A 16,949-nucleotide genomic window follows, 5' to 3' on the forward strand; every position below is an offset into this window, starting at 1 on the left:
TCTTGGATCAATCCCTGACTTCAGGCCCTGCTGGGTCCTTCTTGGTACATGTTCCTTCCCTTACTTTGGGGAGTCTAGGTTGTGAATTTGAAACAAAATCAGATTCTTTTCATCTTCCCTTTCCCGTCAAATTCCTGAGAAAACCTCCAACCTTCTAAATTTATAGCAAATCAACTATAATTATGTGTTTCCATTTGAAATTCAAGCTAAAATAACCTACTTTAAAAAGTGTATCTTAAAAATCATATTTCACTTCAAAAAAACTTGTTAAAAGTAATTTGCATCAGATCCTGGAGTCGACTTGAAGAATTCTCCTACATCTTCTGACACCCAGTTAGGCCCTTTGAGAAAGAGAGAAAAGAGAATTTTTTAATGCATGTTTGATTATGGCCATCTCTTTTCTTAGAAGGTAGAAGATAGCACCATGCCGATTCGTCGAACTGTGAATTCCACCCGGGAAACTCCTCCCAAAAGCAAGCTTGCTGAAGGGGAGGAAGAAAAGCCAGGTAAAGTAAAACGGTGACACAGCTTAAAACATTAAAAGTTATACTGCAATTTGGAGTGTCCCATAAATTCCTTTGAACTTAATTTTTTTTTTTTTTCGTGGCTAAGTGTTTTGGGGAAACATTTAGAGAGAATCAGTAGCTATTGGTATGTCATTGCCGGACCATGAGGGCAAAGTAAGATTTCATCTTCTCTGTAAAGATTTTGGAAGGTGAAAATGTTATGTTGGAATTAAAAACAGAAAAATGTTTGGGGATGACAGGAATGGCCAAAGAGTAGCATTCTGGACATAAAGTGTCATGGGGATGAATGCAGTGTGGGAGAATGGAAAACGTGGGCCTTTATGATAGACAGTGGAAGGTTCATCCAGAAATCATATGGAGGACTTAAGAGAAGCAAATGGTGATCTGTTGATCTATAACAGGTATTGGTAGAGAAAAGATTGGCCAGTCAGTGGTGGGAGCGTAACAAATGGAAAGAAACATAGACCCATCAACATGGAGTACTAATGCTCCTTTATGGCGTCTATAACCACCTCTCCTTTTCTCATCTTTATTTTTCTTCTCATGATCTTTTTGTTTTTTTTCCTTATCTTTTCCCTTTTTTCCTTCCTTTCTTGCCTTTTATCTCAAGTTCTTCAGGGATAAGCACACTGTGCTGCCTCTGTTGTGGCTGTTAGAATCAATTATTTGCTGACCAGCATGTATTAGGAATAGAGGGCCGGGCACAGTGGCTCACGCCTGTAATCCCAGCACTTTGGGAGGCCGAGGCGGGCAGATCATCTGAGGTCAGGAGTTCGAGACCAGCCTGGCCATCATGGTGAAACCCCGTCTCTACTAAAATTACGAACATTATCTGGGCATGGTGGTGCATGCCTGTAATCCCTGCTACTCAGGAGGCTGAGGCACAAGAATTGCTTGAGCCTAGGAGGCAGAGGTTGCAGTGAGCTGAGATCACACCATTGTATTCCAGCTTGGGCAACAGAGGGAAACTGTCTCAAAAAAAAAAAAAAGGAATAGAAAATACATGCATCCTTGTTGCCTGTATCCCTTGGTGCATCAGGGCAGACATCAATAACCAGTCAATATACCCTTTTCTGGCTGAGCCTGGATTTTTTCTCTAAATCCTTAGATGAATGCTATAAGCAATTTGGGCACCCTGGCCTAAGGCAGTTAAGAAACATGGGAATCCGAATATTTAAAAAAGTAAACGGGTGCTGGTAAGTGGAAGATAGGTTATCTTGTCCAGCACTGGGATAAGCCACTTGGTGGTCCATCTTAATCCATGTTTAACAGCCAGCTGAAGCCACTAAATCACTAATAACATCAGTTTTCAGAATACGTGCCAGAGGGTTCAGATGTAAAGTATTAGAAAAGTCAACCAAGAGTTTATGAAGAAAGTGTCATTTCACAAGTTGTATGTTTGTTTAATCTTCTCTCTATCCCATTTTATACATAGTATCTTGTACATAGAAATCAGACTTCACTCATTTAAAATTTTGTAAACTCTACGTTTTACACAGAAACACAGTAGTTTAATGAGTTGGAAACAGTCTTATACATAATACATATTCAATATCTGTTGAGTGACTGAACTTTATTAAGCCATAACTCTTGAGCAGTTATTCTTGAGAAGAGAAAATAATGTAAAATTAAATTTATAAGTCTTATTACAGTAAAACCCCTGAATGATTCTTAGCTTTTCATCTTTTTTAGAATAAGATAAAAGTGTAAATAAACATGACTGACTAATAGTAAATTCTTGCACATGCAGCCATTTAGGTCAAATTGTTGGGTTGAGGGGCAGTAAAAGATATCTCATGATGAAAAATACATTTTATTGTGGAAAACCTAAATGTAGTTATTATCTTTATCCCCAGATACCATTGTTATAGTGAAGTTCTATCCATAATACTTTGTCATCCTAAGCATATGGGAAACAGTTCTAGAAGCAGAGAATGCCAAAGGAGGATGGAAATCACCCGCTTAGTATAAGTGTTAGAATTGTACTTATGTGATTTGGTTTTAAGAAAGAAGTGGCATTTTAAAATTCTCTTTATAGCCGGGCGCGGTGGCTCACGCCTGTAATCCCAGCATTTTGGGAGGCTGAGGCGGGTGGATCACAAGGTCAGGAGATCGAGACCATCCTGGCTAATGCGATGAAACCCTGTCTCTACTAAAAATACAAAAAATCAGCTGGGCATGGCGGCACGCGCCTGTAGTCCCAGCTACTAGGGAGGCTGAGGCAGGAGAATCGCTTGAACCTGGGGAGGCGGAGGTTGCAGTGAGCCAAGATTGCGCCACAGCACTCTAGCCTGGGAGACAGAGCGAGACTCAGTTTCAAAAAAAATAAATAAATAAATAAAAAATAAATAAAATTCTCTTTAAGTGAAGGCCACAAAGAAGTCCTCGTCATTATTGCAATAATTAGTTCACATAATTTAAATGATCAAATTCTTCAAGCATATACTTTGGCTTGAAGTATATGCTTGCCACTGGAGTCCTTTTTCTTTCTTGGTTTTTTTATTTTTTTATTTTTTTTATTTTTATTTTTATTTTTGGAGTTCTCTGAAGTCCCCTGCATAACCAGTGCCTGGGGTTCTGTGTTTTATAGTAGCTACCCAGAGACATGCTGTGAAGCAAAGGCACAAATAGCAGCAGACCTCCATGTTCCCCTCTCATATTTCTACTCTTGCTTCAGTCATGCCTCTTGGAGAATACATGAGTTTTTTAATTACTTATTCTCTGAGATTTGCCTGTTGAATTATAAAATGGCTAGTTTCTTAATTATGAGTCTCATGAATATTGCAAAGTAGAATAATTAAACGATTTGGGAATGAAATGAGTTTTCCTTTCTATGTAATTTCCTGATCTATTTTTCTAATAATAGATAAATAACCACCTGACCAGGCAACTTGAGTGACATAAAGAATGTAAGAAAACTGCATTAGTGGCCATTTGTTTTCATTTTAGAATTCATTTGTTAATTGGAGACTGGCTGATCCGTTTAATAAGATAAGCTTTTACCTTTTATTGACTCAGATTGGAATACATCTGCTTATGCAATTCTGCTCACCTGATTTTTTAGAACCAGACATAAGTTCAGAGGAATCTGTCTCCACTGTAGAAGAACAAGAGAATGAAACTCCACCTGCTACTTCGAGTGAGGCAGAGCAGCCAAAGGGGGAACCTGAGAATGAAGAGAAGGAAGAAAATAAGTCTTCTGAGGAAACCAAAAAGGAGTAAGGAGTTATGTCTTCTTGCTATTTATATTTGAAGAATGTGTAAAAGGACTTTAGATCAGATTGTTTTGAAGTGTTATGACATTGGTTTATGCTAGGTATTTGCTATTTGGATTTAATTTTTAGAATTACCATTTGAAATAGGTTTATCATATAGTTGTATGACCTGTTAGAATATGCTGAGTTAGCAGAACACAATGGTTTGAATAATCCAAAAGTCTTTGTCATTGGCCTTGGAATGTGTTTTTGAGCTTGTAATTTATTGTGGGAGTATCTGATATTTTAAGCATTGGCAAGACTTCAATAAGAAATGAAACATAACTATAAAAATCTGACCTAGAAGACATTTCACTATTTTATTCCTACTTCTGTGCCAGGAGTGGGTTGTTTTTGTGTGCTTATATTAGAAGGCATTAATCTGTATCAAGCCATTGGTAGTGTGACCTAAAAGTCTATATATGTTTGATGAAGTATTCAGTTGAAGAATTGGCTTTGAGAATCTGAAAGTAAAATTTGCTGTTGATGTGTATCTGTATAAGGTGATGGCAGTTACTTTTTAATTTTTTTTTTTTTTTTTTTGCAGGAGAGCTGGTAGTATTCATTCCACTCTTTTCATAATTGGTCAGAACAGTTAGAAATTGCTTTTAACTGTAGTCATGCATTGCTTAACAATGGGTATACATTCTGAGAGATGCATCTTTAGGCAATTTCATCATTGTGCCAACATCATAAAGTGTACTTACACAAACCTACATGGTACAGCCTACTACATAACTAGGCTTTGGGATAGTCTGTTGCTCCTAGGCTACAAACCTGTACAGCATGTTACTGTACTAAATACTGTAGGCAGTTATAACATAATGGTAAGTATTTGTGTATTTAAACATAGAGAAGGTACAGTAAAAATATAACATAAAAGATAAAAAATGGTATACCTGTGTAGGACACCTACCATGAATGGACCTTAAAAGAATGGAAGTTGTTTGGGTGAGTGGGTGAGTGGTAAGTGAATGCAAAGGCCTAGGACTACTGTGTGCAACTTTTAAAAATATAAAGTTTTTATTTTTAAAAACTTTTAAAACTTTACCAAAAACAAAGACACAAGCCGGACGCAATGGTGCACAGCTGTAGCCCTAGCTACTTAGGAAGCTGAGGTGGGGGGATTGCTTGAGTCCTGACATTTGAGTCTAGATTGGGCAACGTTGTGAGACCTCATATTTATAAAAAAACAAAACTAAGACACAAACATACACCTTAACCTAGGCCTGCACAGTGTCAGGGTCATCAATATCACTGTCTTCCACCTCCAGATCTTGTCCCACTGGAAGGCCTTCAGGGGCAGCAACACACATGGACCTGTCATTTCCTATGATAACAGTGCTGTCTTTTGGAATACCTTCTGAAGGACCTGCTTGAGGCTGTTTTACAGTTAACTTTTTTTTTTAGGTAGAAAACATATACTCTAATGATAAGAAGTATAGTATAGTAAACACATGAACTAGTAGCATAGCTGTTTATTATCAAGTATTATGTATAATTGTAATGTGCTTTTTTTTTTTTTTTTTTTTTTGAGACGGAGTCTTGCTCTGTCACCCAGACTGGAGTGTGGAGTGCAGTGGCGTGATCTGGGCTCACTGAAACCTCCACCTCCCAGGTTCAAGTGATTCTCCTGCCTCAGCCTCCTGAGTAGCTGGGACTACAGGTGTGCACCACCACACCTAGCTAATTTTTGTATTTTTAGGAGAGACTGGGGTTTCACCATGTTGGCCAGGATGGTCTCAATCTTTTGACCTTTTGATCCTCCCACCTTGGCCTCCCAAAGTGCTGGAATTACAGGCATGAGCCACCACGCCCAGCCAATATGCTATATTCCAATATGCTATATGGAAATGACTGGCAGCACCGTAGGCTTGTTTACACCAGTGTCACCACAAACAAGCGAGTAACGTGTTGGCGCTGTGATATTACCACAGCTATCATGTTAACCAGGTAATAGGAGGTTTTCAGTTCCATTATAATCTTAAGGGACCACCATTGTATATGTGGTCTGTTAACCAAAATATTGTTATGCAGCACATGACCATAAAAGAATAACTTAGTAGTAACTATACTTTCTAGCTATAATCTTCAGGGTATTCTTTATCTGAGTTTCATAAGTATAGCTAAGGTCTGTGGAATTTATAACAACTATCGTGTGTGTGTGTGTGTGTGTGTGTAATAGAGATGGCGTTTCACTGTGTTGGCTAGGTTGGGCTTGAACTCCTGGCCTCAAGCTGTCCTCCATCCTTAGCCTCCCAAATTGCTGAGATTACAGGCATGAGCCACTGCACCCAGCCTATCCTCTGTTGTTAAATGTTCTAATGCATCTATTAGGTGCACAGAGTACTGTTATATACTCAGAATAAAATTTATATAATGCTTTAAACCTCACAAAATTGTTTTGATAAACATACTCTTAGAATTCTTGCAACACCTTGGGAAGTAGTTGGTTTTATATTACTGTTTTATAGCTTAGGAGAAAGACTCACATCATTTACTAAGATCATATAGCTAGCTAGTAAATGTTTGAGTGAAAGTACAAACAAAGGTTTTCTGACTTAAGAGCTTGAGTTTTTTCCACTATACCGTATTGCATCTGTTGTAGTTGTTAACTAATATGCGTTTTAAAATTCTCATTTGTCTTATGTACGGAGCCCTTATACCAGTGCTAATTTATGTGACTCCTCTCTCCTGCACCTGAGAGAAAAATACCTTTTTAATTCGTTTATAGTACCCAGTTTTTAAAGATTTATTTTGTAAAATTTTGCTTATGGTACATATCATCTTAGCCTGTAAATAAATTAAAGCATTAATTTTTATCCCTCTCTGGTCTTTTCCTCCTTCTGACTTTATACGTCTTTCTAGAGAGCTTATCTTCTATAATAACAATTCTTTGTTTTAAAGTGAGAAAGATCAGTCTAAAGAAAAGGAGAAGAAAGTGAAAAAAACAATTCCTTCCTGGGCTACCCTTTCTGCCAGCCAGCTAGCCAGGGCCCAGAAACAAACACCGATGGCTTCTTCCCCACGTCCCAAGATGGATGCAATCTTAACTGAGGCCATTAAGGCAAGTTTTTATTTCAAGCAATTCATCTTACATTTATTATGTTCATTTTTTTCTTATTTGAAAATGGCATATTTCTGTCTAGACATCATAAATCTTGCTCTGCTTCCTAAAGGAGTTTTAAAGAGAGGAAAGTCATTATAAGTTCATGTTTTTCTAATATAATCACATTTGGTGAACACTGTTAATTTTTTTAAAAATTTATATTTACTATAGCAAATATTTTAACTTTAGAATTTTTAAATTCAGTTTATCGATTAAGTACAGTTTTTATTTGAAGGCTGAAAATGTTAATTCATTGAACAAACATTTAAGGACTACCTTCCTCTGTTGAGCGCCCCTGCTAATGGTGAATTAACTAAGGCTAGCAAAGTCCTTGCCCTTAAAAATCTAACTGTGACTCAGTAACTGAAAAATATTGAGAATTTTTGTTTAAAAAAATATCTCTAGGTTCATTTCTAAAGCTAAGTGTCTGATCTTGGTAGTGGTTATCTTTCACACCTGAACCCTGTTAATAAACACTGCTTTATCACCTAGACATTCCAAAATGCTTACAAAAATTATCCTCCTTACATAGATTTATGATTTCATTGACTTTCATTAGATGTAGTTTTCCTATTTTAATTTTTAAAGGTTATCTTCTAATTTGACATTGCCTTTATTGTATAAGTCTTTTCATTTAATTTTGCCTTGTTTAGTTCATATGATCAGATGATAAGAGGAGTTAGAACAGACCCATCTTTCAGGGACCCTGTTGTTAGGATCTGAGGCAGGACTGGGGAGACAGGGATACAGATTATTTTAACCAGAAAAGGGGGGATGTGTATGAAAAGGAGCAGCCTGGTTGTCATTCTCAGAATGTGAGAAGATAGCACTAACACATAAACTGGAAAAAGAGTTTGCCTTCAGACTTCTCCCTTTACTCCTTCAAGACTTCTTATGCTCTCACCTCATTAAGAAAACTTTATTGGTCTAGATCACCTCACTGTAGTGAAATCTCTGTTCTTTGTATAGCCTTTCTTCAAGGATTTCACTTGATGACCACTCAGCCTGGGTTTGAAGGAGCAGCATCATAGTGAGGATGGAAAAAGGGCTGAAACTTTAAAATAGTGAAATAAAAAATTAAAACAATATCAGTTTGGCTTAAAGAATGGTTTGAATATAATTGTGCATATTTATGGAGATGATTGATTTTATATAGATAATGTGTATTCCATGCAATATGACAAATTATTGCTTCAGACCATGGATACCATTTTCTGTATTGAACAGGAATCATATGTCTACTACCATCTCACTGTCAGACTGGTGGAGCAAAAGATTGTTTCAGCATTAGTGTTCTTTTCTGCTTGATTTTCTTTGCTTTGTGTTTTCTTTTAAGATCAGGAGTAAACCTCAGTAGGTCATTAACAGTTCAGAGACATAGACTTGAATTACATGACCCATATTAATACAACTTGTTTCGTGTTGTGCAATCTTTTCTGGACCATCTACCTGTGAGTTATTTTTCTTTGTTGTCAAAATGTATAAAAACATTCAACGAAGTTCTTATCCAGTGAGAATGAATAAGTGCTACATTCATTTAATAGACACCGTGGCAGTACAAAATTGATGGACTGGCCCATTAGATAAATGACAGATGCTACTTCTGTGTGCTTCAAAATTTAAAGCATTTGATTTCAAGTCAGTGACCAGTTGGAAAACAAAATTTTAAGCATTTGAAAAAAATTAAGAATTTGCTGCCTTTGTGACATAATGAGCTACTTAATTCTTCCAGGTGCATTAGTCAGATGGAGTATAAGTAAAATAGGATGGAAATGGAAGAGGGCACATTAAATTCAAATAGAACACCTTCACTGTTACCCAAAACTCTCCTTCAGCACTTTGCCATCTGTAAACCCATTTTTATGCCACTTGTTCAGATTATCTTTGATTCTTCTTTCTGCTGACATTCATACAGAGCCTTCAGGGAAATGTCCTGGCATGCTCATTCCTTAAGCTCGTGCCTTAAAATGGGACAGATCTGTGATCCTGTAAGTGATAGGTTTGTTCTGCTTTTCTCATTTTGATGCCAAAGATCCATCTTCTAAATACAGAATGGAATTAAAATGGAAAGAGGTTCTTCATTATACATAGAATGTTGTTCCTGTTCAGTATGGTCTTTTAGGCTGTTTTGAACAATTTAAAATTGTAGTAGAAATATTTAGTAATTCTGTTATTTCTCTGCAGTCATTATGAACTGGTCTTCTGAAGTTCATTCTTCCCTACCATTTTTGTCATCTATTAACAAATTCACTTCCAAAATAATTTATTTTGAAAATATATGTCAGGCTCTATCTAATTAAAAAAAACAACTAGTTTGATAAATCTTTTCTAGGCATGCTTCCAGAAGAGTGGTGCATCAGTGGTTGCTATTCGAAAATACATCATCCATAAGTATCCTTCTCTGGAGCTGGAGAGAAGGGGTTATCTCCTTAAACAAGCACTGAAAAGAGAATTAAATAGAGGAGTCATCAAACAGGTATTACACAATTGTTAGTAGTAAGATCATTTCATTGTGTATTAGCTTTAAGGCTACAGTTAGTAACATTTAGGCTTTTTGTGCCTTTTTTGTTAAAAATAAGTTTCATGATGATGAAATTCCTTAAGTTTAACCTAGTTGAATTATCTGAGGCTAGGTTTTGAAAATACTGGTGCCATTAAGATAGTGTAACTTTTTTCTAGCTTACTTTGCTCTTAATTGGATATATTTTGGGGGGGGCTGCTTGTGCTTGAAATCATGTAGCACTGAACATGAAAAAGAGGTAAGGAATCCTACTACTGAAACAGCAAAAATGAGGCTAGGCATGGTGGCCTACACCTGTAGTCCCAGCACTTTGGGAGGCTTAGTTGGGAGGATCACTTGAGCCCAGGAGTTCGAGACCAGCCTGGGCAACATAGCAAGACCTCTTCTCTACAAAAAATACAAAATCATCAGGGTTTGGTGGCATGTGCCTCTAGTCCCAGCTACTCGGAAGGCAGAGGCAGGAGGACCGCTTGAGCCTGGGAGGTTGAGGCTATCGTGAGTTATGATCTCACCACTCCAGCCTCAGTGAGAGTGAGACCCTGTCTGAAAACAAAAAGGAATAACAAAAATAATAATTGCCCTTGTCTTAGGTTTGTTTCCTTTAAAGCCTAACTTACATGATAGACTTGTTAGTATTGATTTTTAGCTTCATAAATGTGCTCACCTTAACTGATTAGTATCTAAACTATTAAAGCCTGTTAAGAGTATCAGAGAAACCCGAGTGAAACGTAGCTAGCACTAGAACCAATGTTGATTTCAGGCATAAATCTACTTTATCTTGCATAGTGCATGGAAACTTAGAACCATAGAAATCTAAAGCTAGAATAAACTTTATATTATGTTACCCTCTTCAGAGGTCCAGAGTGATGAAATAACTGCTAAGGTCTTATGGTAGTGGCAAAGATTTTAAAAACCTAGTTCACCCCATTCCTAGAGTCTTGTTACGTTTTTTCTGTACCCCCTGCCTGTTTGATCAGAACAGAATTCTGTGCCACTTAGGCATTTCAACTCTGCTTAGGGACTTCCAACTAGTACTTAATTCCACAGATATGTCTTGTCTCCTATGTGCCAGTTGCCTGGAGGTCTGTCAGTGAATAAAACAGATTGCTGCTGTGTGGAGCTAGGAGTCTAGCTTTCTCAAAGTGTAAAACTGATATTTAAATGGCCTTTAAAATTATCACCAACGGCCAGGCACAGTGGCTCATGCCTGTACGCCGAGGTGGGAGGGTTGCTTCAGGCCAGGAGTTTGAGACCAGCCTGGGCAACATAGCAAGGTGAGACCCTGTCTCTACAAAAAAATTATTTCTTTATTCTATTTTGTTTTACTTTTCGAGATAGGATCTCACTCTGGCCCAGGCTGGGGTGCAGAGGTGCAGTGTCAGCTCACTGCACTCTCTACCCGCTGGGCTCCAGCCGTCTTCCAACCTCAGCCTCCCGAGTACCTGGGACTATAGGTGTGCACCACCACACCCAGCTAATTTTTGTATTCTTTGTAGAGACAAGGTTTTGCCATGTTGCCCAGGCTGGTCTCAAGCTCCTGGGCCCAAGTGATTCACCCACCTCAGCCTCCCAAAGTGCTGGGATTACAGACGTGAGCCACCATGCCCAGCCTTTACAAAAAATTTAAAAATTAGCCAAATGTAGGGGTGCATGCCTCTAGTCCCAGCTCAGGAGGCTGAGGCAGGAGGATCATTTGAGTTGAGCTATGAGCTAACATAGCAATGAGCTGTGATTGTGCCACTGCATTCCAGCATGGGTGACAGAGTGAGACCCTGTCTCTAAAATAAAACAAAATTATTATTGACTAAAAAGTCTTACCTAGTTAATATGATTATTAGAGCCAAGGACCTGTTGTGTAACATGTCAGCAAAGCTTATGAGATGGCTTCATGTTTTAGTTTATGACCTGCTCTGGCCTACATAGCCTGACCACCCTCGGTTTGATGCCTAAACAACTCTTAGTAGGCTAAAAGCATTCCAGCTTGATTGCTACATTGATAGCAGTATAGGTAAAGCTAAGCCGTGGAGGACTTTAGTTATTGGGAATCAACTTTTTTTTGAGATGGAGTCTCGCTCTGTTACACAGTGGCACGATCTCAGCTCACTGCACCCTCTGCCTCCCATGTTCAAGCAATTCTCCTGCCTTAGCCTCCTGAGTAGCTGGGATTACAGGCGCCTGCTACCACACCCAGCTAATTTTTGTATTTTTAGTGGAGATGGGGTTTTACCACATTGGCCAGGCTGGTCTCAAACTCTTGACCTCAAGTGATCTGCCCACCTTGGCCTCCCAAAATGCTGGGATTATAGGAATGAACCACCATGCCTGGCCTGTTGTGAATCAACTTTAAAATTTTATGAAAGTGCTTTGTGAACTGGAAATATGTGGTAAAACTTAACATACCATTGTGTGCAGTGGCTAAAAAATTGTTTGTTTTTTGAGACGGAGTATCGCACTGTCACCCAGGTTGGAGTGGAGTGGAGCAATCTCAGCTCACTGCAAGCTCTGCCTCCTGGGTTCACGCCATTCTCCTGCCTCAGCCTCCCAAATAGCTGGGACTACAGGCACCTGCCACCACGCCCGGCTAATTTTTTGTATTTTTAGTAGAGACGGAGTTTCACTCTGTTAGCCAGGATGGTGTTGATCTCCTGACCTCGTGATTCACCCGCCTCGGCCTCCCAAAGTACTGGGATTACAGGCATGAGCCACTGCGCCCAGCCAAAAAATTGTTAGATAACCCTTCCCATAAGGAATAATGTATCATTGGTAAACTGTGGGAAGTTAACGTGGCCTGAGACTAATTAGGCTCTAAACTTTTTCCAAAGCGCTTTTAAGACAGTGAGGGCTTTTCTTATTTTCCCTAAGAGATTGTGTCCCTTCCTTTTTTGGGACATTTTTGTTTTGATTTTTTATTTCATTTTGAAAGTTTTTAATAGACTGTTTAACCTGGTATCACAGTAGCATTCTTCCCAAAATTTTGTAGATGAGAAAACAAAAGCTCAGAGGGTTAACTGGGTTGTCCAGTATTACTCAGCATCAGCTAGATGGTATATAAAGGAGCTTTCATCTGAAGTCTTTTGGCTCTTCATTGACTGTTTTTTTCCTCTGAAAAAGTGAACACTTTACATTAGCTCTTGCATTACCATGCCCTGTAATTTCCTTAGCCTACTGTAAAGTTATGAATACTAGAATAACAAAAATTAATTTACTTTAGGTTAAAGGAAAAGGTGCTTCTGGAAGTTTTGTTGTGGTTCAGAAATCAAGAAAAACACCTCAGAAATCCAGAAACAGAAAGGTAAGACATCTATATCACAGTTTGAGTGCTGTGGAACTATTACTGCTACTAAAAATAGCAACGTTCATTGAGTGTGTGCTGTGTGCCTGGCACTATGCAAAGTTCAGCCTTTCTGCTAAGGCCTAGGGAAGTTATAAATAATTTGTCCATCTAGTGAGTAGAATAGCCAGGATGCAGATCCAAGCAGTCCAGCCTGGTTAAGCCTGTGCTCTTAAGTGCCTTGTATTAAATTATGGGCAGCTATATAAATTATACTGCTTTTTGTTTTGAGATGGAGTCTTGCCCTGTTGCCCATGCTGTAGTGCAGTGGCATGATCTCAGCTAGCTGCAACCTCCGCCTCCCGGATTCAAGCAATTCTCCCGCCTCAGCCTCCTGAGTAGCTGGTTACAGGCACTTGCCACAATGCCCGGCTAATTTTTTTGTATTTTTTAGTAGAGACGGGGTTTTACCGTGTTGGCCAGGCTGGTCTTGAACTCCTGACCTCAGTGATCTGCCCATCTCTGCCTCCCAAAGTGCTGGGATTACAGGGTGAGCCACTGCACCCAGCTGAATTATTCTGCTTTTTGTGAAATATCTTTTAAACTGGAGGAGATATAAGAGTCCTCTGTTTTTTTTGTTTGTTTGTTTTCTTTTTTAAGATAGAATCTTGCTCTATTGCCCGGGCTGGAGTGCAGTGGCACGATCTTGGCTCATTGCAACCTCTGCTTCCCAGATTCAAGTGATTCTCCTGCCTCAGCCTCCCCAGTAGCTGGGACTGCTACAGGCATGTGCCACCATTCCCAGCTAATGTTTGTATTTTTAGTAGAGATGGAGTTTCACTCTGTTGGCCAGGCTGGCCTCCACCTCCTAACCTCATGTGATCTGCCTGCGTCTGTCTCCCAGCGTGCTGGGATTATAGACGTGAACCACACCATGCCCAGCCTAAAAGTACATTTTTACCAAATACTAGACCCAAAAACTATACCCAGATCCAATTTTTCTTCCTGTTTTTGTAATTACTAACATTCTTCTTCCCAAGACATATTTCATCTGTGTAAAGTATTTCTACAATAATAAAGTGAAATGTCTTGTACTCATTTATATCAGAAATTGAAATAATATTTTTCTACACTTTTTTTTTTTTTATAACTCTGAAGCTTTTTATCCTTTTTTCATAGACTTTTCAAACACTTTCAAAATGAACTTTATGCATTTTTTTCTGGTGCTGCACTTCATAAATTAGGACCTTTAAAGTGTATACTCCTTTTTACTTTTATGTGTGTTTTTTTTGTGTGTGTTTTGAGACAATTTCGCTCTTGTTGCTCAGGCTGGAGTAGTGCGATGGCGCAATCTCGGCTCTCTGCAACCTCTGCCTCCCGAGTTCAAGTGATTCTCCTGCCTCAGCCTCCTGAGTAAATGAGATTGTAGGCGCATGCCACCATGCCTGGCTAATTGTGTATTTTTATTAGAGACAGCGTTTTACCATGTTGGTCAGGCTGGTCTCGAACTTGTGACCTCAGGTGATCAGCCCACCTCAGCCCCCCAAAGTGCTGGCATTACAGGCATGAGCCACCACACCTGGCTGCTTTTTCTTGTTTTGGTGTGTGTGTTTTTTTTGGGTTTTTTTTGTTTTTTTTTTTTTTTGTTTTGGAGACGGAGTCTTGCTCTGTCACCCAGGCTGGAGTGCGGTGGCTCCATCTTGCATCACTGCAATCTCCACCTCCTGGGTTCAAGCAATTCTTGTGCCTCAGCCTTCTGAGTAGCTGGGATTACAGGCTACCACGCCTGGCTAATTTTTGTATTTTTAGTAGAGAGGGGGTTTTGCAATGTTGGCCAGGCTGGTCTTTAACTCCTGACCTCAAGTGATCTGCCCACCTCGGTCTCCCAAAGTGCTGGGATTACAGGTGTGAGCCACCACACCCAGCTTTTATATGTATTTTTAATGCTGTCCGTTGAAAATTTTATATCAAAGAAATTGCCACAAAATTGACGAATTTGGTAATCAACTGAGGAAAGCCCTTGAGTTGTATGTGGAAGCATTTACATTCTATAATGATCATAATTTCTGATGATTACTTTTCAGAGTAGGAGCTCTGCAGTGGATCCAGAACCACAAGTAAAATTGGAGGATGTCCTCCCACTGGCCTTTACTCGCCTTTGTGAACCTAAAGAAGCTTCCTACAGTCTCATCAGGAAATATGTGTCTCAGTATTATCCTAAGCTTAGAGTGGACATCAGGTATGAGCCATTGGCCTGGCCTTTAAAACATGATGTGTTACTTCGTTTAGCTCCCTTTTCATGGGAAAGGAGATAGATTAAATACTGGGGAAGGATTACTTTTAGCTAAGAATAAAACTTTTTTGTTGGTTTTATTTTTTTGCCCCATTATGTTTTTCTTTTCATATCTCCATGTATAGTTTTTTTGTTTGTTTTTTTAATTTTTTGAGACAGATTTGTTTTTGTCACCCAGGCTGGAGTGCAGTGGCGCCATCTCGGCTCACTGCAGCGTCTGCCTCCCGGGTTCAAAGGATTCTCCTGCCTCCGCCTCCCGGGTAGCTGGGACTATAGGCGCCCGCCACCACACCTAGCTAATTTTTGTATTTTTAGTAGAGCCAAGGTTTCATCATGTTGGCCAGGCTGGTCTCGAACTCTTGAACTCAAGTGATCCACCTGCCTCGGCCTCCCAAAGTGCTAGGATTACAGGCGTGAGCCACTGTGGCCGGCCTTTTTTTTTTGAGATGAAGTCTTGCTCTTGTTACCCAGGCTGGAGTGCAATAGCGCAATCTCAGCTCACTGCAGCCTCTAACTCCCGGGTTCAAGCGATTCTCCTGCCACAGCCTCCTGAGTAGCTAGGATTACAGGCCCCGGTTACCATACCGGGCCTAGTTTTGTTTTTTGTGTGTGTGTGTGTTGTTTTTTTTTTCCAAACCCAAATCTTATGTTTCTTTGTAAGATCCTGGTAGAGTAACTCTTTTAATGTTGTCAGCTGTTAAGATATTTAATATTGAACTGTGTGTCTTCTCAGATATGAAATATCTTAACAGTTGACAACATTAAAAGAGTTACTCTACCAGGTTTAAAAGAAAAAAAAAAAAAAAACTAGGCTGGGTGTGGTGGTGGGCACGTGCAGTCCCAGCTACTTAGGAGGCTGAGGCAGGAGAACTGCTTGAACCCAGGAGGTGGAGTTTTCAGTGAGCCGAGATTGCGCCATTGCACTCCAGCCTGGGCACCAAGAGCAAAACTCCGTCTCAAAAAAAAAACAAAACCCATAAAAGTAAAAAGGAGTGTAGACTTTAAAGGTCCTAATTTATTCTTAGCCTTCAATAAGTAAAGAATGAAGTACAGCAGCAGAAAGTAATACATAAAGTTTATTTTGAAAATGTTTGAAAAGTCTGTGAAGAAAGGATAAAAAGCTTCAGAGTTGTAAGAAAAAAAGTGTAGAAAATACTATTTCAATTTCTGATATAAATGAGTACAAGACATTTCATTTTATTGTAGAAATACTTTACACATGAAATTATATGTGTTGGGGAGAAGAATGTTAGTACTTACAAAAATAGGAAAAAAAATTGCATCTGGGTATAGTTTTTGAGTCTAGTATTGGGTTAAAATGTACTTTTAGGCTGGGCACGGTGGCTCACGCCTGTAATCCTAGCACTCCAGCCTGGGTGACAGAGTGAGACTCTGTCTCAAAAAACATTATAGATATATGATAGATATATACAACATACGTACATACATATACATCATATATATATCTCATGAGAATTCAGGCTTCAATAACACCTGTACACAGAAATAGCATAATGTTTTCATCATTTAAACATGCAGCATAAAAGTCTGAGATAATTTTGTTAGTAATATGTAAAATTTGCCACTGTTAACGTCTTGACAGATCATTTAGATTGTCACATTTGCTCAGTTGTAGATTCATGCAGATATATCAATTTGTTTAAATTTGTAATTCACAGACTGAGAGTGTTTGTGTGAGATGACTTCTAGAAAATTATGTTTAATCCAGATTTCTGTCTACAGAAGACTGCCATATTGAATGCACATTGTCCTGATACAGTGTAGTACCAGTATTTACTTGCATTACTGAGGCATACAATTAGAAGTGCTGAGGTTTCAGTCCAGAAGCCACATTTTCAGAAAATCAGTAGTGGTCATCAGAGTGCCAAATTAAAGAGCTAGTGAAATAGTGCAAAAGAAAAGGGAATTATAGAAGCAGAAAGTTCTAAATTAATGTGCTGATATTTTCATGCT

At 39.0% G+C, this 16,949-nt stretch overlaps 1 protein-coding gene across 7 annotated transcripts in view; it reads left to right on the plus strand.

The window, feature by feature from the left end:
• The window catches only part of HP1BP3 (heterochromatin protein 1 binding protein 3), a 45,370-nt gene that overhangs the window by 6,953 nt on the left and 21,468 nt on the right, over positions 1 to 16,949 (plus strand). For all 7 annotated transcript variants that reach the window (XM_024250856.3, XM_024250861.3, XM_024250857.2 and 4 more), the window contains 6 exons: positions 407 to 506; positions 3,592 to 3,745; positions 6,689 to 6,848; positions 9,223 to 9,366; positions 12,623 to 12,703; positions 14,767 to 14,921. In XM_024250856.3, the coding sequence (XP_024106624.1) occupies positions 407 to 506; positions 3,592 to 3,745; positions 6,689 to 6,848; positions 9,223 to 9,366; positions 12,623 to 12,703; positions 14,767 to 14,921 (794 nt within the window). The remainder of the gene's footprint in view (positions 1 to 406; positions 507 to 3,591; positions 3,746 to 6,688; positions 6,849 to 9,222; positions 9,367 to 12,622; positions 12,704 to 14,766; positions 14,922 to 16,949) is intronic.

The sequence above is a fragment of the Pongo abelii genome, chromosome 1 (genome assembly GCF_028885655.2).
Source record: "Pongo abelii isolate AG06213 chromosome 1, NHGRI_mPonAbe1-v2.0_pri, whole genome shotgun sequence".
Lineage (NCBI taxonomy): Eukaryota > Metazoa > Chordata > Mammalia > Primates > Hominidae > Pongo > Pongo abelii.